Source organism: Nicotiana tabacum, chromosome 3, assembly GCF_000715075.1.
Source record: "Nicotiana tabacum cultivar K326 chromosome 3, ASM71507v2, whole genome shotgun sequence".
Lineage (NCBI taxonomy): Eukaryota > Viridiplantae > Streptophyta > Magnoliopsida > Solanales > Solanaceae > Nicotiana > Nicotiana tabacum.
Genome location: NC_134082.1, coordinates 211,337,270 through 211,362,040, shown reverse-complemented (window position 1 = coordinate 211,362,040; position 24,771 = coordinate 211,337,270). Strand labels below are relative to the sequence as shown.

The following is a 24,771-nucleotide window of genomic DNA, read 5'->3' as shown; positions in this document are numbered from 1 at the left end:
GATGAAATATGTCACTTTATGTAATGACCGATTTAGTGTGGACGCGTAGTTATCTTATTTTTTTCTCTCAATCTATCGTTATCATTAACCTACCTTTTATATAATATTTTATCCTGTATCATAATTTTTTTTCATAATATTGCAAGATTATTTTTTATATTGCTAGTGTGTGATATTATGAAACGATGGTAAATGACATAATCTATTCAAATATTATATTTATCAAATAATACAGTACAATATAATACAATACGATACAATACATTATTAAACGATACTTAACAATCATCCAAACAAGCTGTTACGAGTGAAACTACCTCATCTACAAGAAAGAGATGGAGTACCAAGAAAATTAACCTATTGACATGGTTTGACTGATTTTGTTTAGGCCCTATCGGAGGAGTAGGACCAGTAAAATTTCAAAATCCAACATAGAGGGAAAAGACACAGATTCCCTTCCTGCAATTGCTTACTTGTTCCTCATGCACTCTTACTTCACATGCATTCCAACACGTTGCACCCTCTCTTCCCCTTTAAAACATCTTCCCTTCTCTTGAAAAAACCATCCTTCACTTTCACCGTCATTTTAACACTTAGAAAAAAAATCACTACTTACAAAATATGGGTGACCGTCACGGACATGGCCAGATTCAAACTCACCAATACCCACACCAAATTCAAGTGCACCCACACCGTACAACTCATGAAGCTGGTGGTATGATCAAAAGTCTTCTCCCTCAAAGAGGTCCTTCAGCTACACAAGTACTAGCAATTGTAACTCTTCTTCCTGTTGGTGGGACCCTTTTCTGCCTAGCTGGCATTACTCTTATCGGCAGTTTATTTGGGCTTGCTGTTGCCACCCCTGTTTTTCTCCTCTTTAGCCCAGTTCTTGTACCTGCTATTCTCACTGTTGGCCTTGCTGTTGCTGGTTTCTTGATTTCTGGTGCTTTTGGTGTTACTGGCCTCTCATCTCTCTCTTGGATTCTCAATTACTTTAGGCAAGGTATATAATGGGATCAATTATTTGCATATTTTTACTGGAAAATGATACTGTAGCCGCTCTCAAATTAATAACAAAAAAGAGAGAGAATATTTTGTGTATATATATATATACATACATACATTCTATATTTTATATATTTTTTTGGTTTCCCATTCGGTGTTTGGTACCAGCATTAGAACTCGACTATATCCGGATTCGTGCCACGTATGGCCCCATTCGGTTGGAAAGTGCTTGCGCTCCTACCAAGGATTTTTCCTGGAAAAATCCCTAGATCTCGAATTCGAGACCCCTAGTTGAGGGGCACCACATCTTTTGATGATTTTGTATTTTATATATACAAAAATTATATAAATTTTATACTTTTTCAGCTATCAAACGTAATTTCTAGTACGTACTAAAAGTGAAAAAAATCATATTTTTACCGTGCACTCTTTAAATTCTGTTCTACGTTAGTCCAATTGCCTAAATTATGCCCCCGGATGAGTTTCTTTTGACGAGAATGGGCTAAATTTCGCATTTAAACTAGTTATTAGATGCATTTTCTTACAAATTTGACCGCTCGGCCAAATAATATATACTAGTCAATTTACGTAAATTTCACATAAAAATATATACTTGCCCTCTATTTTTTTTGGAGGGGAAGTTATACAGTATAAAAATCCCATTTTTCTTTTCTTCCCGATAAATTTATTAGTCCAACAGTGAGCTAACGGGAAAAGAATGAAATGAATCATTTGCCTTAATTTAAAAAGTGGTTTAAAAAATCTCGTTCGAGTAATGGGATTATTTGCAGCGTATGGCTTTATTTAATAGTATTAATAGAGAGCACGCATTATATTTATTTAGTTATTTGTATTTGCAACAGGTAAGTCTGTGCCCGAGAATTTGGATGCGGTGAAGAGACGCATGCAAGATGCTGCAGTGCAACTAGGACAGAAGACTAAGGATGTGGGACAAAATATTCAGAACAAAGCACATGAAGGGAAAGAAGGCGCCAGGACTACTTAGCTTGATCTTACTAATTACGACTATATGTTATGTTGAAATAAAAATGTTGATGAACATGCAGTTTTTGGGCATGTTCTCTTGAGCTTTCTACTAGTACTGTCTGTGTCTTATGCTTTAGTTTATACTATTTCAAAGTTGTGCATCAAATTGAATTCTTTAGATTGAAAATGTTCATAGAACAGCGTGCCATAATTCTTATGTGTGTACTGACATTTTCTATGAACTAATCAAAGGAAATATCCAAGACCTCGACTTAAAAATGTTCACAATTTCAATAAACTAATTAAAGGACATATCCAAAACCTCAACTTAAAAATGTGTAGTAAGCTTTATGAAAAGGAAGGCAAAAACGACGCATACGTACGTAAACAAATGCAAATGGTTAACCTATGCATTTTTCTTCTTGACACATGGGATCTGGTTCTGACCATTTAGGAGTAAATAAATTCAGTTTTACATTTAGGGGCCGGTGAATAAATTCTGTTTTAATGAAAATAAGAGGAGTAAAGGATTACCGTAAAATTAGAATATTTAATGTTTTTTGAGACAAGTTGTAAAGGATGAAAATCATTTACATGCGTTTACCCTAAAAATCAAACTAATCCTCCTAACTTTGAACAATTATTATTTTCATCCTTTCATCTTACTCCAACTTTGAACATTTATTATTTTCAACCTTTCATCTTACGCAATATCTATTTGACATTTTCACCTTCTCATATATATATATATAATTCCTTTTATATATTATTTAAAAATATTTTAATGCGAGCATTTATTCATAAATTAAAAATATTATATTTTGTTATATAATTTAATCTAAGTTCAATAATATTATAAATAAAATAATATTATTTTGAATTTATTACAAAATATATTTCTACTTTTTTAATATATATATATATAATGTATGTCGGGGTGTGTGTGTGAGATTTTAAGTTTTACTATTTTTATTATTCTCTATGTGTATATAAATTTTTGAGTTTTAATTGTTATTACTAGATATTTTTCTAAAATTTAATTAAAGTTCATGTAAAGTGTAAATAGATAATTTTATAAATTTATTATAAAATTTACCTCTATTTTACACCCATTATTTTGTTTTTACCTGTAGGTATAGGAACTACTAAAGATATTAAAGAAACAAGAACAACAACTACTAATTCATCAGCTAAGATATTCCCGAAAAGTCAAAAATGTATTGTATAATTTATAAAATTTTCTGTCTTTTATTCTCAATTTTGTAAATAGATTGAATTATGATTGCTATTAATAAAATTACTGATAATAAATTATTTATTGTAGTTTTTTATTTTTCTCATTTATTTCACTATTGAACATCATTAACTTATATGCTTGACTATTAATTCTTAATTTTTTTTATTTCAATTTTTTTAAAATTTATCTATAGGTAAGTCGATAACGTAAATTAAAATAAAAAACTATATATCATTAAAGAATAAAAATAAGAGATAAAAATTGCAGAGGGTAAAATAGGTATTTTAAGAAGTTAATTTTGATATGAGAAGTAGAATCATAGTTGTTTAAAGTTGGACGATGCTTTTGATTTCTAAAATAAACTTGGGGATTTAAATAATTTTCATCCAAGTTTAAAGGGTAAATTATGATTTTTTCCTAAATTAATTGATATAACGTACTACTATTATATACAGCATTTCATAATTACAACTCCACGCTGGGTTATTTGCAAAGAATTTATACCGCTACTGCTTTGCTTACCCGCCAGACTTCCTTCTCAATTTTCGTTCTGCAAAATCTATGCTTGCACTGGACTTTCGCATGTTATACGAAAAATGGACTCTTACACTCAACTACTGGAGAAAATTCGAATCCCTCAACCATCACTACAAAAATTCGCAGTCATCTCGATCTTCGAGAAGCTTCGATCGGCTCCGCCGCACTTGGACTCCGACTCCGGCCCTGGAACAGACGCTATCACTCAGTGCCTTCATTCCACCTCAGCTTCTGTCCTTGATCAATCCGTTCGAGAACTATGCCGCCTCGTCAGAGACTCCAAATTGGACATCTCTCGCGGGTTACTGGAGCTCCAGTCTGCTCTCGAAGGTTCAGATTCACGCTTCGTCAACCTTTTCGTCAAAGGCATAGGGTTTCTCGCTCGGTTAGGGTTCCAGAAGAACTCTTTGCGGTTTCTAGCTTCAGAGACTCATCCATTTGTCAAGGTAATTAGCACGTCAGCACAGTTAAATACAATGTGAACCTTTGCAGTTTTAAATTTTGAGTCTTCCGTCCGCGGTGCTAGGGCTAAGTTCAATTAATCGCAGAGCTTAGAATGGATCACTAATTGTGCTTGAGGATACATTTTACACACAGTAGAGGCACCTGGAGTACTAAACGGGATAGGTGTTACTCATTCCTTCCCAATTAATGTCGTCGTTTTTGACTGGGTAATTTAGAAAGAAAACAGGCTTTCGTGGTCTAAAACAAGTCATAGATACATGTGTGGTTATAAATCATTTCATTAAGGGTAACATGAGTAGTTTAAAGGTAAATATTATTTCTAAATATAGAAATGTATCATTCTTTTTTGGGACAAACTAAAAAAGAAATATCATATCATAAATTGGGACGGAAGTAGTTTGGTAGCGTGGTGCATCAAACTTTGACTGAGCAAGAAACTTATTTGTTAATAGTAACAATCGTGCTTATTCTGGCAGTTTTTGAGCAATTAGTGTCTGATGAGTTTATTGCCTTAAAAATCTCAAATCTGATGCGAATCATTTAACGGCTGGGCAGGTTCTTTCTTGTCGCGTGGAGGTTCAGACGGAGCTAGTGCAACAAGTGATTATTTTTATAGTGCAAAGCAAACATTTGGGAATGGTGGAAGCCTGTGAATTCTTGGTACCTGTCTTGAATTATTCAATTGTTAGGATGCCCTCCTCTGTATCAGTTTCTTCATTTATAAGAAGTTTGATATCGTCATTAGCTGGACTTTGTTGTTCGATTCCTGGGGAGGCCATTCCTATTATTGAGCTCCTCATTGGGCGTTTGAAGTTCTTTCCATGCAATAATTCAGAAGTAAGTGTATTAATTTATTATGCAAAGTGTGTTGATTCCTTTTTATTCTCGGCACAGTATCTGTTCGTCCGATGGATGCTTGCTTTCTGGTAGAAGTTTTGCCATCAGTATTTAAGTGCTTAAGTCCTGTGGTTATTGTGCAGGATTTTACTAATATTTCACACTGCCTTGAATGCATTGTAGATGCATATGTGGTGGTCTTGCAACAATTGGTGGAAATGGGATCGGTATATTAACTGGTCTTTCCTTTTTCTTTACCATTTTTTGAATTTTATTGAATTTTTAATATAAATTTACATTTTATTACATTTTTAAGATTTATATTGCGGTCTAGACTTACTAATTGCAAGTGTGATCATCAATGCTAGCAGCTGCTTCACGAAGCTCAGTTATGTGGTGTGGAGCTACTGGATGCTATGTTGTGTATGAATCCAAAGCACACGAGTTCAGTTGAGAACATTTTAGAAGTATCAAGGCGCATATTGATTGTGCAAAAAGATCTTGGTTTCGGTTATGTGCCTGAATTATCAACCATTACTCTGTCCTTGTTTATGATACTTGTGCAGTCTGAACTTGAACACGAACAGTTCTTGGCGGTGAAACTTATCCTATTTCTGTTGAAGTGGAAATATGAGAATGGTATGGTTACTAGTATAAGTTGATTTTCTGGAAAAGGTTGGATATGTATACATATATATACACATATAACGCCGTAACCTTTTTCCATATATATATATATATATATATATATATATATATATATGCACAATGTTACAATTGCCTTCCTTTATACATATTTGAGTAGTAAGGTGCTATTTCTTATCCTTGTAGCCTAGAAGATATCCCCTAAGTCTGTTCACTATCAATTGAATGTTTAAAGATGTGTAAAATAGTTCAAAAAGCAAAATAGTGAGTTTATGAACACATTCTCTTTTGAGAATATATATAATACCTATCTGTGTTGCTTATTTTTCGCCACTAGCTAAATAAAATTGTTAAACTACTTTTGCAGAGCATGATGTCCAGAGAGATGCATATGATTTGAATGAAGAGCTCTTATTCATCTTCCCTGCTATCAGCCTTCTTTCTTCTCCATCTAAAATAGTAAAACAAGCTGCAACCGATTTGCTTCATATTTTGGGAAAGCTTTCGAATAAGCTACTTATTGCACAAAAGACTGGACAGCCAAATGCAATGAAATTTCCTTCCATTAGTACACCCAAGTACATAGTCTTCAGACTCTTGCAGCACTTGTGGCTTCAGGTTTATTTCATTGTCATGGACCTCAAAATTATATATTCTTTGTTAAAGTGTGTAAATTGTACTATTAGTTATGACACCTATATAAATTGTACTGTTAGTTATGACACCTATACTTGGTAAGTGAAAGGGACATTGACATATGTGTTTCTTGTCAATTTTTACTAGATCATCTTACAAGACTTCCTCTAAGCAACCCCCACAAAAAAAATAAAATAAAATAAAATAAAATAAATATATATATATATATCTCAAACGCGCAAAAAGAAAAAGACAAAAGAAGAGGGAAAAAGAATAAAGCTAATTTCACGCTTGAATTGCAAGAGGTAGAACTATATTCCATCAGTTTATTCCAATAACATTCTATGTTAGCAATGATAGAGTGTTTAATGGATCAATCAAACTTTGCAAGATTCTTGTCCTTATTTTTAAGCGTCGCATAGACTCAGTGATGTCTAGGGGCAAGTGAAGCATTTATTTACATGTTATTTTTCGCTAATGCTGCTCCTATTGGAAGTATGTTAAGTACTTCCCCTCTAACGAGTGTTTTTTTCAGGACCTATCTCCATTATCTGGTTCTTTTTATCCAAATTATGTGCCTGGTCATGACACTTCCATTAAAGACAAGCACTATGTATCAAAAACTTGGAGCTCCTTGGTAACCGACCACATGCATCACATTATTGCAAGAAGAAAGTCCTTATCCATCTCACAGTCTCAGGAGATCTTTCCAACCAGTTAATTTCTAATAAGCTCTTCCTGTTGAATTTAGGTTGCACTTGCAAAATTTGGTTAAAAATCTACAATATCTGTTGTATCCTCAGATATGCCCATGATATTCAGTGCGGTTGCCTGTGTCCTCCTCACGCATCAAACATATGGAAGCTCTTCTGTTGATATCTTGTCTAATAGCAGCAATGTGGATCCTAAACTTGGTGTCCCTTTGTTGCTGGTCATTCAGTTCTACAACCATATATTTTCCACGAACACAGGTGCTGATTGTCATGAAGTTCTGGTACGTCAAGATTTATTAGCCATATTTATTAATCTTCTGTATTTTCTGGTGGGTGACTTCTCATTACTTGGAAACTTCAAATGGAACCATTGGAGATCTTTTGCTTGGTTTTATTTTGGAGTTTGGAGGACTGATGTTCACTTTTCTGTTTCAAAAAATGTGCAGCTAAAACTTCTGGAAATGCTACCGTTACTTGCGTCTCATCCTGCAATCATACCTCTCATTATTCAGACACTGTTGCCTATGCTTCAGAATGATAAGAAACCGTATGCTGACTATTACTCTCTTTTGATATCTGTTGTTTTTTAGCAGGTGGATATATCTTATTGCCTATGGAGTATGGATATGTGTTGTATTATTTGATCATTTCTTTTCAGCATATAAGTTGTCTTTCTCATGAAAAATGTTGTATGTAAATTGTTTATCATTACGTCAAACAGTTCATGTGGAAGATTGGCAACTAGCTATTTGCATGAGAAATATATGAACTTTGATGGTCTTAGAGTTATGGTCAATTATCACTATGTTGTGCATTGCTTGCTTTTAAGGGTATAAAATGATTGGTTATGAAACTCATCAGTTATCTAGCTAATAGTTTTCTTTCCATGTACGTGACTATTGATAAGTAGGGTAACAGCTAGCTGCACCATCTTGACTTCTGCTACTCTTACTTTTTTACTGGTAGTTTATTCGTGAGTAAGTTGATTACATCACAACGTGATAGAGATCGGTTATGAGGGTGTTTGGATTGGCTTATTTTAAGTGCTTATTGGCTTTTAAGCACTTTTTTATTTCGTGTGGTGTTTGACAATGATAAAAAGTGCTTAAAAGCACTTACTTTTAGGCATAAAAAGTACAAAAATAAGCCAAAAGCCAAAAGTTGGGTATTACCAACTTATGACGTTTGGCTTTTAGCTTAAAAGCTACTTTTTATAAGCCAATCCAAACACCCTCTATGTCTCACATGCATACATGCCGTGCTTCTCCTGATCAAAGTTTATTTGCTATTTATAGCCTTTTATTACTAGAGCTGGTGAGAATGATAGGATATTAGCATACTTGTTAATGATCTAAGGTTTCTGATAGTATACATTCTACTGAATATGGGGGGATATGCTGTTCATAAGTTTATCTGATAGTACTCTTGATGTATGTTTTTTGCCTTATAGCGTTCTATTTGCCACTGCAATTCGTCTACTTTGCAAGACCTGGGAGCTCAATGACCGTGTCTTTGGGACCTTGCAGGCAAGATTATCAACCTTATAATCATTTCATAACTATCACTATTTGTGCTTCTTTCACTGCTTGCTCGTAATGAGCTTGTTATATGCACTAAACATGAGGAATTAAACTTAAGGGGAGTTCTGAAATGAAATTTCTTTACTTTCTCTCATCACATACTTGGCCTCTGAGACAAATGTCTTTGCCTCGGACAACTATACAGTAGCTTTAGACCGTTGATGAATAGATTACTTGCTAGGAGAGGATGATTTGCCCTTGAAGACTGTTTTATCCTGGTGCCTATGGTGCCACATTATGTGCTTAAAGTCTTAAATGTCCAGAATGTAACAGAAAGATTTATTTAAAAGGGCAGCCCGGTGCACAAGGAATCCCGCATTCACGCAGGGTCCGGGGAAGGGCCGTACCCAAGGGGTGTGATGTAGACAACCTACCCTAATGCAAGCATTATGGAGACAACTTTACCATTGCTCCAAGGTTCCCTTTCTAAAAAGATTTATTTAAGTTACTCAAAAAATATATTGACTATGTAGTACTTGTTCCCACAAAAAAAAAGTACTGGCTATATAACTATCATCTTCTTGCATTTTTTTCAATGATTTGATGCTTCCATGGCCAAGTTAATTGTATGGTGTTAACTTTGTGGCATACTTGGTTACCTGATAAAGAAGCTTTTCTCCTGAGGCCCCAATTTTCAATATATATTGCATTCTCTACCCTAGTCAGCTTGAATCGTTAATCTCTCTTTTTTAATAAGCAAAACATATCATACAGAAAGGCTCCTAGCGCTGTGTAACCAAATGCAGGAAGTGATTGGAAAATCCCTAAAGATATAAGCCATCTAACAGATGAACTTATTTCCTCATTGCAAATCCTCTACTAGACCGAGAGTTTCTATTGGTTTGGTCATAGTTTTCTTTTATCAAATTTTAGACAAAGTGACTTGGAATGGTATAATCCAATCTTATAAAAAGGAATAGTTTTAGCAGCTACTGTGGTATGACACCAGAAAATTATCGACTAGAATGAATATATCAGTCAAAGTTTTCTTTGATGATTGAAGAATAAATACATGTTACTCTGTGTTATCTGAATAAAAATTGATGAACCATGAACTATCTCGTAATAAATTGATTCAAACTGAAGATAGGTAGATAAATATGATAGATAGTTCTGAAGTTGTAATTTTAATTTTTGAAGTTCCCATGTCAGTATGTTAGATTACACTTATTATGCTGCACAGATATTCATTGTTTTTCTTCTTCTGGTGAAAACTAGGGAGTATTACTTGCAGATAGATTTACTCGGTTTGCATCTCAAAGAGATATCTGCATTAGTATGGCTGTTTCCATTTGTGATATCTGCAGAAGAAATCCTGATCGTGGAGTGGACCTTATTTTATCTATTGCGGTATGCTCTTCTAGTTAGATTATTTAGTACATTGTAATTCCAAACTCCTTAGTAATATTGTTTCAATTAACAGGCTTGTATCGAGAAACAAGATCCATTAATTCAGTCTCTGGGTCTCCAAAGCCTTGGCCACCTCTGTGAAGCTGATGCCATTGGTAAACCTACAAATTTGTGCTATATCTTCAAAGGTCAATTTCGTAAGAGATGTTGGTAATTTGACATAACCCCTCCAGATCCATCCTAGATGCGTCTGCAACTAAAAAAGATTGCCTTCTTTTGAACTGGAAAATATACTTCCCCATGAAAAAGAAAATAGATTTGCTGGTTAACACAACGTCTCCGAGATTGTTATAATGCATCTAATTTGTGTGCTGGAAAAGATAGGTACGTTTTAGCTATTTTTGTTGTGTTGGAATGATAGATCTCATCAAAGATGTAGTGTTGACAGATCTAGGAAGAGACTGAATGCAGCTTTCCCGCAATATTTCCTTATTAGAATTTGGAGGATAACATGTGTTCTTCTGCTTCTTTATTTGTCATTCCATTGCTTTCTTTTGAGAAAGTAAAAACCTTAGATGTGGTCAAGAGGTATTGATTGATTCTCTATGTCCTTGCAACCTATAAACTCTAGTGTGCTTTTTGACCCTCTTTCTTTTCACATACAATATCCTTTTCAAATTTCTCTTCTAGTATTTGCGTGGACACCAATTATGTCATGACTTGTTTCAGATTTTTATTCCGCCTGGGATGTGATTGCAAAGCATGTGCTAAACTACTCAGCAAACGCCATGGTTGCTCACAGGCAAGTAAAGGTTATCACATATTTAGTAAACCGTGGAAAAGTGACTATCCAGAATCTGTTTCCACTGATCAAATCTCAGAATGATAACTCCGATAATTAGTTTTGCTATATCTCCTGGAAATGAACAAGTTACTCAAATATTTGCTGTATGGTAGTTGTAAGTTTTCTCTGTGATTACTTGTACGATCACTTACAAATTTGAGTTTTCTTGTGTAAAACTTGTCTAGAGTCTAAAGGTTTCAAGTTGAGTAGGACGAAAACAGAATACTTGGAGTGCAAGTTCAGTGTTGGGACGCATGAAGCTGATGTGGAAGTGAAGCTTGATACACAAGTCATTCCCAAGAGAGATAGTTTTAAATACCTTGGGTTTGTAATACAAGGTAGTGGGGAGATTGACGAGTATGTTACTCATCGTATTGGAGCAGGATGGATGAAATGAAGACTCGCATATGGTGTTTTGTGTGATAGGAATGTACCACCAAGTCTTAACGGCAAGTTCTACGGGGCGGTAGTTAGACCGGCTATGTTGTATGGAGCAAAGTGTTGGCTAGTCAAAAAGTCTCATGTCCAGAAGATGAAAGTAACGGAAATGAGGATGTTGAGATGGATGTGCGTATACCAGTAAAGATAAGATTAGGAATGAGGTTATTAGGGTGAAGGTGGGCGTGGCTTCTTTGGAAGATAAGTTATGGGAATCGAGGATGAGATGGTTCGGGCATGTGAACTGGAGAGACACCGATGCCTCGGTTAAGAGGTGTGAGAGGTTGACCATGGCGGGTCAGAAGTGGGGTAGAGGGAGGCCTAGGAAGTACTGGGGAGAGGTGATTAGGCAGGACCTGACACTACTTCAGATTACCGAGGGCATGACCCTCGATAGGAAGGTGTAGAGGTCGAGTATTAGGGTTGTGGGTTGATAGGTAGTCGAGAGTTTTTCCTAGTCTCACAAGCAGTATTAGTACTAGTCCTAGTTTACTATTCCTAGTTCCTTGTTGGTACACGGTGTGTCATTCTTACTGGTAGTGTTGGCACTATTCTTGTATTTTCCTATTGCTAGATCTTTGCTATTACATGGCCATTTGCTTTCATTGTCATATAATCATATTACATTGTTGTTGCTATTGTCTGTTTGTTAATCCTTTTTCTGTTCCTGAGCCGAGGGTCTACCGAAAACAACCTCTCTACCCTCATAAGGTAGGAATAGGTCTGTATACACACTACCCTCCTCAGACCCCACTTGTGGCATTTCATTGGGTTTATTATTGTTGTTGTTGTTGTTGTATAATTTGAAGGTGCATGTTTGAAAGTTCTGTTCATTTCTTTCTAGCTTCTGTCTTCCTTTTTCATCATTTACTCTATTCATGAGCATTGCATGTACTCATATACTCTCCATATTTATTACCAAAATGAACAATCATTTCAAACTTTTTCGTGCTATCTCAATTGTCAGCCTCTGTTTTCTTTTGACATGGGGTGCGATGGATGCTCAAGCATACCCTGAAGCATCAGTAAATGTGTTGAAGATACTGTGGGATATTGGAACCTCCCAAGACTTCAGGCAGGCTTCCTTATGGTCCAAAGCTCGGGCATCTGCCTTTGTGGCATTAGCCTGTTATGAGGTAGATCTCGTAATTGCCCTTGCTACGTACTCCAATATTCTAATAGACAAATCTCAAATATGCTTGGGCCCCTTGAGTTCATTGTGCTCTTGCCTGATAAAGAATCTTAGCATCTAACCGAAAATCTTTAATGAAATAGGTGAAGTAACCCCAAACATATATGAACCATTTCGGATGTCCTTGTATACTCAAATGTGCGGCGTTACATGTATCCAACAGTCTCTCATATTTGTAACATTCTTTTGAAGTTCAAACTGGATTTGGATGCAGACTCGAGTATGAGAACACTTTACCAAAGGTTAGCTTTGATATCATGTCACAGAATTTAAGCATCCAAATCTGAAGGGCAGTTTGGTTACTTGTTTACTGGAAAAAATCCTACTCAAATTCCACATTAATTTTCGGCTGTTTTGTTGCCATTTTTGGTTTTCATACTAATGCCCATGTTAATTATGGAAAAATACCTATATTATTTTACACCAAAATTAATGTGGAACAATATAACAGAATATTAGCAATAAGAGTACGTAAATGAAAAAAAATGTCCTTTATATTAGAACTTGTTTCGTTAATATCTTATTTGTTATCTCTCAGTTGTTTCCAATAATATTTGTAGTATTGATTGATTTTTTAAGAAGCTGCTTAAGAACAAATTTTTCGTGCCCAGAAGAGGAATTCAATATGTATTTATTCATTCATCTGATACTGTAGAATATCCTCTTTTTATATTTCATTATAAAATGTTCTTATTTGAGATAATAGACAGAATTATATTTTAATTTTTAATTAAAGTTTGCTAATTATTTTTTATTACATATGATAATAAAAGTAAATATTAAATTGGATAAAGTAATGCAAATAGGTCAAAGATATTAGCGAAAACAAATCTTTATCAAATATATAACCAAACACTTGTTTTAAATTATACTCTTTACAGCTAGATTTTATTCGATTAACCAGACATCTAATAACAAATGGAGATAGTACAGTGATTATCCCCAAGCGATCCCTAAGGCTATAAATGAGTAGCTAAGATCTTTAAAAACCACTCTGGATACGTCTTAATCAATATGGCAATCATGTTACTTTCCCATGACTTACAGCAACTTGTGTCTCATGTGCTCAGTTCATTTGAGTTTTCTAATTGATAACTCCCTTATCTCATAACTGTTGTCCCAAAATCTGCATATCCTTAGGTAGAGCATCTCGAAAGAAGTATTCCAGATTTCAAGGACAAAAATTTGGAGTTTCTTGTGTCCGAGACTGACCCTGAAGTGCTTACTGCCGTGGAAGGATTTGAAGTCAAAATTTTAACTTTTGAGCACACGTGAGACACACCGTAGTTATTTTCTTCTTTTTAGATTAAAAAATTATCAAAGATGCCAAACTACTGCTTTTATTTTTGCAGCACCCGTCGAAGATTAGTAAAGCAGAAAAGGGTGTCTGCCAACAAAATTGAGAAGCTGTTAGATGTCTTCCCGCGTCTCATCTTCGCTTCAGGTACCGGCATACTGTTCCTCTATATGCCCAGTTATTTGCTCTGGAGCTTGTCATCTGGCTTGCCATGAATCAAATATGCTTTTCTTGTTGGTGGGGTATTTTTCCCCTCACAGCACCTAGGTAGCATATTTTTATAACTAACTCTTTGTTTACAATATCCTTAATCGCATAGAAATGATCATTTGACTCCTTGACTAAATGCAAATAAGTCTAACATGTAGCATCTGAATGGGTCTATAGATATCTTGATAATGAAGTGAGCTTTATCCTGAAGATCTGGTGTGTGTTATAAATTGTGTCAAAAGTAGAATGCAGATCATATTTTATTCACTCTTTGCATCCATATTCAAATACCTTTTTTATCTGTGGCAATCAAGGAAAAGAAAGAAGAGAAAAAGAATTACCTGGTGCGGCTCTTTTTTGCCTTTCCTTCACAAAGAAAGATTCAAGGAAGGCAGGAGCAGCAGAGGTAAGATAACTGAAACATGGGACTACTGATTTTGTTTCTTTGTGTTCTGCGAGTGCGAGGAATCTTCACGTGCATTATTTGATGCTCAGGACTTGCAAGATGTACAAGCTAAATATGAGGCCTCACTGGTCGATATAGCAACATCTCTTCAACTATCAAGAAATATATTGATAGCAATTCTTTCTTTGCAATCATGGAAGCCCTTCATGCGGAGGTGGATGAGAGCCCATATCTTGTTACTTGATGCTAAGTTGCAGACTGCTGTTCTGGACAAAGCTCCTAAAGCTGGTATGGAAATTCTGAAGGTATTTTTGTACTCTCGACTTGTTTATTGATGTTTTGTTGATTTTGGGCTCATTTGTCAGCATCATAGAACTTCATGTCTGCATTTTATAATGCAGAGTATGATAGCAATTGCAGAGAGAATGCTCCCTCGATCTGCTGAGAATATCGCATTAGCTGTTGGATCCCTTTGTTTGGTAATTTATTTTTCTCATTGCTTTTTACAACAATTCTACTCGAGGGTCTGATTTTGTTTTCAACTCATCGATTAGATGGAGTGTCTTTTGCTAAATAATTTCTTGAAAAGCAATGAAATAATTAAGTGGATTAATTTTCTTCATTAGATGGAAACAACTTTTTAGCCAAAGTCAAAGAGAAAGGAATATGAAAAGAGTTTCTTAGTGCAACAATTTTGAATTGACTTTCTGTATTTGAATAGCTGAACGTGAATTAAGGGTATGTAAGCACAAAAGTGATGATACCCTTTCGCCCAGAATACCATTCTAAGTGGGAGCATACTTGTTACTATGCATTTCCTCTTGAATCCTTTAAGGCCTTGGTAATGGATCAGCCTCTTGGACGATTGATCTAATCTGTGGTGTTAGATTTGATGTATACTCTAAGAATGACGATTGAAGGCACCTCAGTAAGTATTTCTCATCATGATTTATGAAGTACTTCAACTAAATGCAATGTGAAGAGCAGCTTATCGTCTCACACTTGATGGAATGATAGCTGGGTATAGCTCATGAAGGAGCCAAAAATTCAGCTTATCATACAAAAACTTGAATGTTTGGGAGATTGAAGTTTTGTGATAGAGAATGGGTTCATAAGAGGTACAGACGAGAAGACCGAGAGGAAGGAGGGAGACAATGGTCACTGTTAGCCTGAGAGGAGATTTGTATTTACAGGGATTGTCATTTAAAGGCAAGATACTAGCATAGCCTGAAATTGATTTTCATTGCGACTAAAACGTGATATGAGATCCCATCTACTCATAAGTGCATTTTACCCTGGCACAAGTATTCAGCTTGTGTATGTTAAGTAAGCAGATTAACTTAGCATATACTGCCAAAGATATGATAGAATGGAAAAACTAACGATTGTGAGTAATACTTTCAAGCAAGCTATAATCCTGTCAGGGAAAAGAAAACTCCGTTTGTGAAATAGCTTGCTGTTAAAACCAGCATCGCTAATCCTGAATATAAATCAATTTGATACGAACAAATTCCAGATAAGACCTTTTGTCAGCAGTTTATATTGTGCTGTACAGTAGTAGGAAGTCTGACATGGATTCCTTTTGTCTAAAATCAGTTCAGGGACTAGTATTTTATTATTTTGTAGGCTGCTTGGTATTTGGAAAAGTATGCTTTAATTGTATCTTTGACAATGTTTCTTTCTTCCAGGTGCTGCCCGCTTCTGCGCATGTTGTTAAAGCGACCGCCTCGAAGTTTTTGCTGGATTGGTTGTCCCAACATGAACATGAGTATCGCCAGTGGTCAGCAGCAATCTCTCTTGGTGTGATATCAAGTTGCCTACACCTCACTGATCACAAGCAGAAATTTGAGAATATCAATGCACTGCTTGAGGTATGAAGTTGATTTGTTATTCACATTTGTTATTTTTCATATTCACTGATCACAAACGGTTGGATTAGCCTTGTTGATCTCTTTATGGTAATCATTTTTTAGTTTATTGCCTATGACCTCTCAGACTCGTTTGCATTTGTTTGGAATCAAAATATTAGACATGCGTGCTTTTGTACGTGTGGTACTTATCAATACTAGATTAGAGTGCTTCTATTTGCTTGGTATCTGCATTTAAGGTCCGGTTGTTCCTTAATATGAAAAATATGGATATGCATTTTTTTCGAGGATAAGAGGTTTCGGTAGAAATTAAATGTATCATTGTAGTCAATGGTAATTTTTCTTGTTATGACGGTGGAAAGTAGGATCTTTCTTGCAATTAGCAATGTTTATAATAATTGAATGAAACAGAAGGAACATAATACTTGATTAAGCAGCAATGGAAGTTGTAGAAAAGTTAGATTGCCCTAAGCATGCTTAAAATGAGGTCATTTCAGGTTGCATCTGTGAGCAAAAGCACACTTGTGAAAGGAGCTTGTGGAGCTGGATTAGGTTTTTCATGTCAAGCTCTTCTTGCCAGAGCTGATGCTGATGATAATGCTCACCTGGGCAAAGTGAGATACAAGATAGAGGAAGCAGACTTGTTGAGAAAGATCATCAGGACCTTATCCCAGTTGATCTGTCAAGTCACACCTTCTTCAGCAGATGTTCTTGAAACTCTATCGCTATCTTTTCCTCTTGAATCAGATAATCTGAATTCAGAGATTTCTGGTTTTCTTGGTTCGACCAGCGAGAATTTAGAGGAAGATGTGTGGGGCATTGCAGGGCTTGTATTGGGTTTGGGTAATTGTATTGGTGCAATGTACAGAGCTGGGATTCATAATGCAGTTCTCAATGTGAAATCCTTACTTATTTCGTGGATTCCACACCCTACTGAAATTACCGCTATGAGCAAAAATCACGAAATCTTATTATCTGTGGGCTCATGTCTTTCTGTACCTATTGCAATTGCCATGTGTCAGAGGTTTGAACTTACTGATGATGCAGATATGGAATATCTATTGGGTTGCTATAAGGAACTTATCTCTGAGCTACTCTCTGTTAAAAGATTTGACACCTTCCACCAGAGCTTATTGATGGCATCTTGTTTGGGGGCAGGAAGCCTTATTGGTGTGGTTTTGAATGAAGGGTTGCACCCTTTGAAAATTGAACACATTAAAGAATTGCTTTTGTTGTTCAGAAAAAGTTACTCTGACTCCAATCCTCCTCTTGTTCATCTGGGTGCCATGCTTGGAGTTGTAAATGCATTAGGAGCAGGTGCAGGGACACTGGTTGAACCCCACCCTTTGAGCTCATCACATGCTGCTTCTGATCAGAAGGTGAAAAACTTGGTTACATAAGCATATATATTTTTTCAAATGCTTATGAAAGCTATTGGAAAACCAGATGGACCTGTATCGTTTCATCTCTTTATCTTATGATTTTTCTGTTGTCTGCAGGAATCTTCTTATATATCTAGTCCTTTAATTACAAATGCTGTTCTTGAGCCTGAGTTAACTTCACTAGTACAAGAGATATTCCTAGTTGTGCAAAATTCTGATGCTCATCAGTTACAGCAGCATGCGGCATGGGCAATTTCTTTTCTTAGACAGCATTTGTGGTTCAAAGAACCTCAAAATGATGAAACCACCGCAGAGAATGATTCTGCTGGATTGAAGACTGTCTTACATAGTTTTCCCGAGGACAGCACTGTCATGAAATTGTCTTTGTGGCTAATGCATCTGAACTATCTCGGGGTAAAATTCTTTTATTCAATGACAGTGTTATTATGTTTAAGCGGCATTCTTCCTGTGGAGTTCTGTAGGCATTTCTTGCATTATGGGTTATGAGACGCACAACCTATTTTTTTTTCCACCTTTTTTTTTTTGATAAGGTAACATATTTCTATATATATAAAGTAGACTACACAAAAGTTGTGTAGTCCCCCATAATTACAAGGTGGGATACAGGAGAAAATTCTCCAATCCTTTGTCTATCTCACAAGGATTCTAAAACATCAAAAATTGATTCATGATCTTCTAAGTACTCTCCTTTACACCAAAAATAGAAAAGAACTAAACACTTCATTTTGATCTTCTGAATACTGCTCGACTTATCTTCAAAGCATCTTTGATTTCTTTCTTCCCATATTGTCCACCAAATGCAAGTTCGGACAATTCTCCATCTCTCTTTAAGACTGGATTGGTTCCCTTCTCTGTTCCAGCAGGCTAGAACTTCAGATATTCTTCTTGGCATAGCCCACAAGATTCCTCTTAAGCTGATGAATATTCTCCATAGTTGTAAAGTGATTCTGCAGTGCAAAAAGAGATGATTGATTGTCTCTGCCTCCTCCCCACATAAGTAACATCTAGAACATAGCTGGTAACCTCTTTTGATCAAATTATCCTGAGTTAGAACTGCCTCTTTCGCCAGTAACCATGAAAAACAAGCAACTTTATAGGGAATTTTAACTTTCCAAATCAACTTCCATGGCCAGCATCCTATCTGATTATTTGAGATGTTGAATTCCTTGTAGGCTGCTTTAACTGAGAACTTTTGTCTCCCATTCCGTTGCCATGTCATGCAGTCTTCAGAGGTAGATGTTCCTTTGAATTGCTCCAGTGTTTTGTAAAACTCTATGAATCTGTCAATCTCCCAATCATTTATTAGTCTTCTAAAAGTCAGGTTCCAACCTTGATCTGACCAAACCTCACCTACTGTAGCTTCTTTCTGCTGGTTCAGTGTGTAGATGTCTGAGAAAAGGTGTTTCAATGATCCTTGACCTAACCAATTCTCTTCCCAGAAAGATATTTTCATACCATTTCCCACTCTGAAATTTGACTTGTTTATTAGTTTAGGCCAAAGGTTCCTGATAGACTTCCAGAGGCTGACCCCATAGGGATTTCTCCCAGGCTTTGTTGTCCATTTTCCTGCCATACCATATTTTTCTCTAACTACCTCCTTCCATAAGGATTGTTCTTCTGAGGCAAATCTCCACAACCATTTCATCATCAAACTTTGGTTCTGTACTCTTAGGTTCTTGATTCCTAACCCCCTTCCTTCTTATTAACTGTAAGGGAATTGTCATTCTCTTTCTTAGTTGTTCGAGCTTCAACAGATTTGTCATTCTTTATTGGCCGCTTTATTTGAGCTTCCAATCAGCTCGTAAAACCTTGCAGTGAACTTGTTTTTGCGTATATCTACAGCACTGGTTTATTTTGCTAGCAATAATTGTTGTTCTTCCTAAGCAGCACAAGTCTCATTCTGAAACTAGTTTATTTTGTTAAGAATAACTAGTTGGCACATAATTTAAGCTTTAAGTGTGAGATTCTTCCTGGAGAAGTGACTCCATATCTTAAGCAAATTATTTGCAGACCGTATGCTACTTCTAAGTTTTATTCCTATTCTTTTAAACAATACTAGCACAAAAGAGTTTCTTTGTGCTGAAGATTCATTTAATATATTGGAACTAGCACATCGGGGAAAGAGGATTCCTGTTCTCTTTTGCATTTGATGCTGTTCTCAGCCACTTTGTGATAATTCCCTTTTGCTCTGCTTTGCAAATTTTGGGGCATGCCAATAACAGAAAGTGGCTATGTGTTTGACCCTTTTCTCCTCTTATGTTTGAGATTAGACAGATGCTGTTTCACATGTAAACACAGTTTCTAGTGTTCTGCGGTGTCTTTCACATGCTTCTAGGCTACCACCGTTGGATTGGGGAGCAATCATCAGACGGTGCATGAGATATGAGGGTCAAGTTGCTGGCTTGTTGACGCAAGACATAAGTTTTGAGAGAGGAAATCTCAGGGGGGAATGCTTACTTTTCTCATTATCACATGCTAAGCAATTCGATCCTCTCCTTAGCTTCCTTGATGAGCAATGTGACATCCCTCGATTGAGGATGCTTGAGCCTCGTCTGCAATTCTTTTTGCTTTCACATTTGGCAGATCTAGTTAAAATTTTCTCAGGTTCTCGGGTCGTGAAATTATTTGAAGATGTTGCTAACTTATTGTCAACGTCTATTTGTTCTGAGAGTTGTGACTCCTTAGAGAAAAGCTCATTTAGGATTTCGTGCTGGAGGGGACTTAAGCTGTGTTTGGATGAATCATCTCATCATACTCAAGAGTATAAATCTAGCATGGAAAAATGCATGGAGTTGCTCTTTACGTCACTGCCTTCAGCTCATACTGAAGGGCTATGTCAGGGTAAAATTCTTGAAGAATGGTGTGAAGCAATTAGATGTCTCGAGAAGACTCAACAAGAATGGCTATTGGATCTTCTAAAGGTGTGGAATAACATCTTCTCCTCCATCCTTCTCTTTTTCTAATATATATATATCATTCTTTTGGAAGAGATTTTGGGTTGTAGTAGTTCACTGAACTGAAAATGGAATCATTGAAAATCTGATATTGAATATGATAATTGTTGGACCTGTTTGTATATCTTCTTTAGGGAAGTACTTGGTGATCAAGTATTATTAGTCACCATTCTATTTAAGAGATAATTCACTCCAAGCTACTTGTGGATGATAGACATATTTTACATTAGTTGATTGCTTACGCGTGCCAATTACATTGGTATATCACTTTTTAGTTACAAAATTGTACTTTATTTTTTCCTTTAAAAATTGTTATAGAAATGTGCTAGTTCAGTACCTATATGTTTCTCTGCTCCATGTAGGTTTCAGAGGTGAACATCGCCAACGCAGACTCTCTCTCGTTTGAAACTGTGAGAAAGGTTCGAGCAAAAGCAAAACTAGTTCAAAGTGGTTCCCTGTCATTGACAGTGCTTGGTAAACTGAAAACTTATCTTTTGGACTGCAGATCTCAAGGTTAGACTCTATTAAGACTTTTGAAGATGATGTGTGTAATAATTAGCAAAATTGTATTCTTCGGACTTTCATTTATCAACTTTTAAGCGCATTATGCTAACTGCTTTGTGTAGTCTCTAAGTGCTTCAAGCTTTCTGCACAGATATCTGGGATGCTCTAACTGAAGTTGCAATAACTGTACAACATGCTGAAGGGAATGCCAAAAGACAATGGCTCATTGAGGCACTGGAAATTAGTTGTGTGACAAGTTTTCCCTCCACGGTAAGATGATTTGCTTCATATTCATGCATAATTTTTTTTTTTTTTTTTGAGTAAGGTAACAATTTGTATTAATATAAAAACTTCACTGAAATTGCGAAGTCATCCATAATTACAATGTGGGTGTCCATACAAAACAAAACAAAAAGGACACTGGTCACCCTTGATCTTCTTACAATGAATCTAGGGCATCTAAGATGGATTCATGATCCTCTAAAAAAATTCCCTTTACACCAAAAATAAAAAAGAGCTACACATTTCATCTTTATCCTCTGAATGTTGTTGAAATTATCTTCAAAGCATCTTTAATTTCTCTCTTCCCATACTGTCCACCAAATGCAAGCTGGGACAATTCTCCATCTCTCTGTCTCTCGAAAGTGCTCCCTCTTTATTCCAGGTAGCTAGAATATCAAGGATTCTTCCCGGCATTGCCCATGAAATTCCCCTTAGACTAATGAAAATCCTCCATATCTGAATAGTGAATTTTCAATGCAAAAAAAGATGGTTGATTGTCTCTGCTTGATCCCCACATAAGTAACACCTAGAGCACAGTTGGAATCCTCTTTTTGTTAAATTGTCTTGTGTTAGGACTGCATCTTTTGCCAATAACCATGTGAAGCAAGCAACCTTGTATGGAATTTTTACTTTCTATATCATCTTCCATGGCCAACATCCTATTTGATTATTAGAAATGTTGTATTCCTTGTCTGTACTCCTAACTGAGAACTTTCCCTGCCCATTCCCTTGCCACGTGATAAGGTCTTGGCTTGCATTGGTTCCATTGAACTGTTCCAAGACCCTATATAACTCAGTGAGTCTGTCAATCTTCCAATTGTTTAACATATTCATGCATAATGTTGGCTCAACTTTCTTCCATGTTGCATACATATCCATGGTGCATTTTTTTCCCTTCTCCAATAAAGAGAAAAGAAAGGCATGTCCGTGAACAGTGTCTGGTAATTGGTGGTTTTTGGTGAGCATAGGCTCTACTGTGAGCCAAAATATCTGTAACGGGACTCCTTGTTGTAGATCAATTTATAGGCATGATCAGATCCCAACGTTAGAAATGTCATTTGGAGCTATATAGTGGTGGCAAACGGGCGGGTTAGGTAAAATTTAGGCGGGTTGAAAACGGGCTAAATAGAAAATGGGTCATAATCCAACCCACCCATATTTATATGGGTAAAAAACGGGTTGGGTACAGGTCAAACCCATATTTAACACAAGAATTACGCAAACAAGGAAAGCATTGAACTGGTATTGGAGTTGTTATACACGGTGAAGCTATTTACTATGAATGAGTACTATTTGCTGGGTTACTCTACTTTCATTCCACCTTATCATTGGAAATTGAAAGTATTTGGTTAAGGGACACTAATTAAATAATGAAACTTGTGTAGAATTTTGTACTAATAATATGGTAACGTTAACAGTTAATAAAATATCAAGAACTTGATTGTTCCCGTTTAAACTAATATTCATCGCAAATAAGCCACTAGATAAAATAACAAAAGAGGTTCAGTAAAAATTCCTACTATTCCATTTGTTAAGATCTTTCTAGTTGACTCAGATATTTTGATTAATAGTTGGACGTTGACAAAATTCATGTAGTAAATAAGTTTTGGCTCAATATGTTTACTTTTAGATAGTTATTTGTGATGTTTCATACTCTCACTGTTATTTTAATTTCTTCAGTTTGTTCTCTTCGGAGATCTAATAATATTCTACTAAAGTTGGAAAATATTTTAAAAGTTAAAAATGATAGGAGTACTTAAAAGTAAAAGTTGTACTAATTGATTATGAATTTCATTTGAAAAAGAAGGTTAAAACTTTGTAGTGAAAATTATTAATTTCACTTGAAATATTTCTCAAACAAAGTTTTACCAAAATCTTAAGTATTTCAACATTTATAAATAATGGTAACTAAATTCATATTTTAAAATATTAATAATATTATTATGATGGAACTGGATAATTTTTTATTTTATTTCTTATAATTATGAAGTTTCTTTTGAACTGTACATTCCTACTTGGTAAATAAAAGTCTACTTTATTTGCCAATAAAAATTATGAAGTTTTCATTTGATTCAACAAAATTTTAAAAAGTAGTAAAAACTTTTGAAAATTCTCACACAAAAAATTACCGGCCAAAAGTCACTTGCCCAAGACAGTCAAAGAAGATTAAAAGTCATTCAGTAACGGGACAGGTGTAGGAACTAAAGTTTTGGTCAATAGCTTCTCGCACTAGTTCTTCGTTTGGGTTAAGAGTTGAATAGAAACCAATCCATACTTTACCCATGGTTTACCCATTTTTATGCGGGTGAAATATGGGCTCAACCCATATTTGACCATCTTTAAATGTCACTCACCCAACCCGTGTAAATATGGGCGGGTTAGAATAAAATGGGTCAAATTGCCAGCACTAGAGCTATAATACTAATTCGTTGAGGTAGACTTGGGCTATATTTCCAGGCCTTTGCCTCTTTCAGAATCTCTGCATCATGTTACATTCTCCTAGATCAGGTTCAACTCTGAGATTAGGTATCCCTACTCAAGTTACTTCCATAATCCGTTTTCTATGCCAGAACTGTTTCTACCGTTCATGTTCTTGATGTAGTAGAAGCTGTTAGTTTCTATGTGTGCATAGCTAATGATTGCTTCCTCCCTGCTTTTCTATAGGCTCTGCAGTTCATCGGCCTGCTATGTGGCAGCTGCTGCGTATATAGGCCTGTGTTAATTGCGAACAAATTCACTGTTTTAAGCGACCTGCCAGTCACGCTCACATCCCTCCTCTCTGATAGCACATGGATGGTAGTAGCAGATGCTGTTGTTTCTTGTTTGTGGAAGTCGACAGAGCGGATATATGAGTGGAACAAACAAATAAAAGGTGGTGGTGATTATTTATCTTATACACAGCCCATTGACACGAGTGAAAATGATATAGCCTGCTTTCTCCTACTAGTGATGCATCAAGCTTGTGTCTCGTTGAAAGACCATCTGCCTCCAGAGAAGCAGCTTCAACTTGCCAACATGGTGGTACCGTCAAATATTGATGCCCACGAGTTACACGCAAGGTTAAATTGCAATGTGAAGAGTCTACCTCTGCTTTGAGCCCCTGACTAATTCATTTCAATGGACGGCAAAGCAGTATGCGTCTCTGAACCTCAGAATAGGCGGCTAATGCTAAAATGGTAAGTGAGGTATAGTCATTGTCTGACCAATCGACTCGAACACTAGACTGCTCATACCCGCCCGTTCTTTTGCATGGAAATTGCTGCTTAGATGGAAAACAATATTTACGGATGTACGCAAACTACTGTCGGATGATGTAATGAATTGAACAGTAATATTCCATGCGCTATTTGTGCGTTCAATACATGGAGAAGTTGTGAAAAA

The 24,771-nt window shown here is 35.9% G+C and overlaps 2 protein-coding genes across 4 annotated transcripts; both read left to right on the top strand.

Annotated features, from left to right (window-relative positions):
- The first annotated feature begins 558 nt into the window (after positions 1-558).
- On the top strand, positions 559-2,104 carry LOC107807006 (oleosin Cor a 12-like). Its single transcript, XM_016631281.2, has 2 exons — positions 559-1,003; positions 1,869-2,104. Exons 1-2 carry the CDS (start codon positions 622-624, stop codon positions 2,009-2,011), a joined length of 525 nt encoding a protein of 174 aa, XP_016486767.2. The 5' UTR covers positions 559-621; the 3' UTR covers positions 2,012-2,104.
- Positions 2,105-3,699: 1,595 nt separating this feature from the next.
- On the top strand, positions 3,700-24,771 carry LOC107807007 (protein RST1). 3 transcript variants are annotated; one of them, XM_016631283.2, is made up of 25 exons: positions 3,700-4,212; positions 4,787-5,068; positions 5,212-5,295; positions 5,440-5,707; positions 6,081-6,331; positions 6,885-7,065; positions 7,153-7,343; positions 7,509-7,609; positions 8,513-8,588; positions 9,861-9,992; positions 10,066-10,147; positions 10,722-10,794; positions 12,242-12,410; positions 13,607-13,737; positions 13,819-13,910; positions 14,288-14,379; positions 14,469-14,684; positions 14,781-14,858; positions 16,068-16,250; positions 16,745-17,626; positions 17,747-18,043; positions 19,921-20,571; positions 20,967-21,117; positions 21,260-21,378; positions 24,055-24,771. In XM_016631283.2, exons 1-25 carry the CDS (start codon positions 3,826-3,828, stop codon positions 24,484-24,486), a joined length of 5,601 nt encoding a protein of 1,866 aa, XP_016486769.1. In that variant the 5' UTR covers positions 3,700-3,825; the 3' UTR covers positions 24,487-24,771. The 3 variants fall into 3 exon arrangements, with proteins under 3 accessions (XP_016486769.1, XP_075106643.1, XP_016486773.1); XM_075250542.1 differs by having other exon boundaries at positions 3,710-4,212; positions 14,294-14,379; XM_016631287.2 differs by lacking the exon at positions 3,700-4,212 and having other exon boundaries at positions 4,986-5,068; positions 5,252-5,295.

What these genes read in the sequence shown, in the direction of transcription:
- LOC107807007 (XM_016631283.2), top strand. Translation starts at nt 3,826, where the DNA reads ATGGACTCTTACACTCAACTACTGGAGAAAATTCGAATCCCTCAACCA. An exon ending in TGCAGCACTTGTGGCTTCAG is followed by an intron (nt 6,332 to 6,884) that starts GTTTATTTCATT and finishes TGTTTTTTTCAG; the next exon opens with GACCTATCTCCATTATCTGG. An exon ending in TTTGGACTGCAGATCTCAAG is followed by an intron (nt 21,118 to 21,259) that starts GTTAGACTCTAT and finishes CTTTCTGCACAG; the next exon opens with ATATCTGGGATGCTCTAACT.
- LOC107807006 (XM_016631281.2), top strand. Translation starts at nt 622, where the DNA reads ATGGGTGACCGTCACGGACATGGCCAGATTCAAACTCACCAATACCCA. An exon ending in TCTCAATTACTTTAGGCAAG is followed by an intron (nt 1,004 to 1,868) that starts GTATATAATGGG and finishes TATTTGCAACAG; the next exon opens with GTAAGTCTGTGCCCGAGAAT.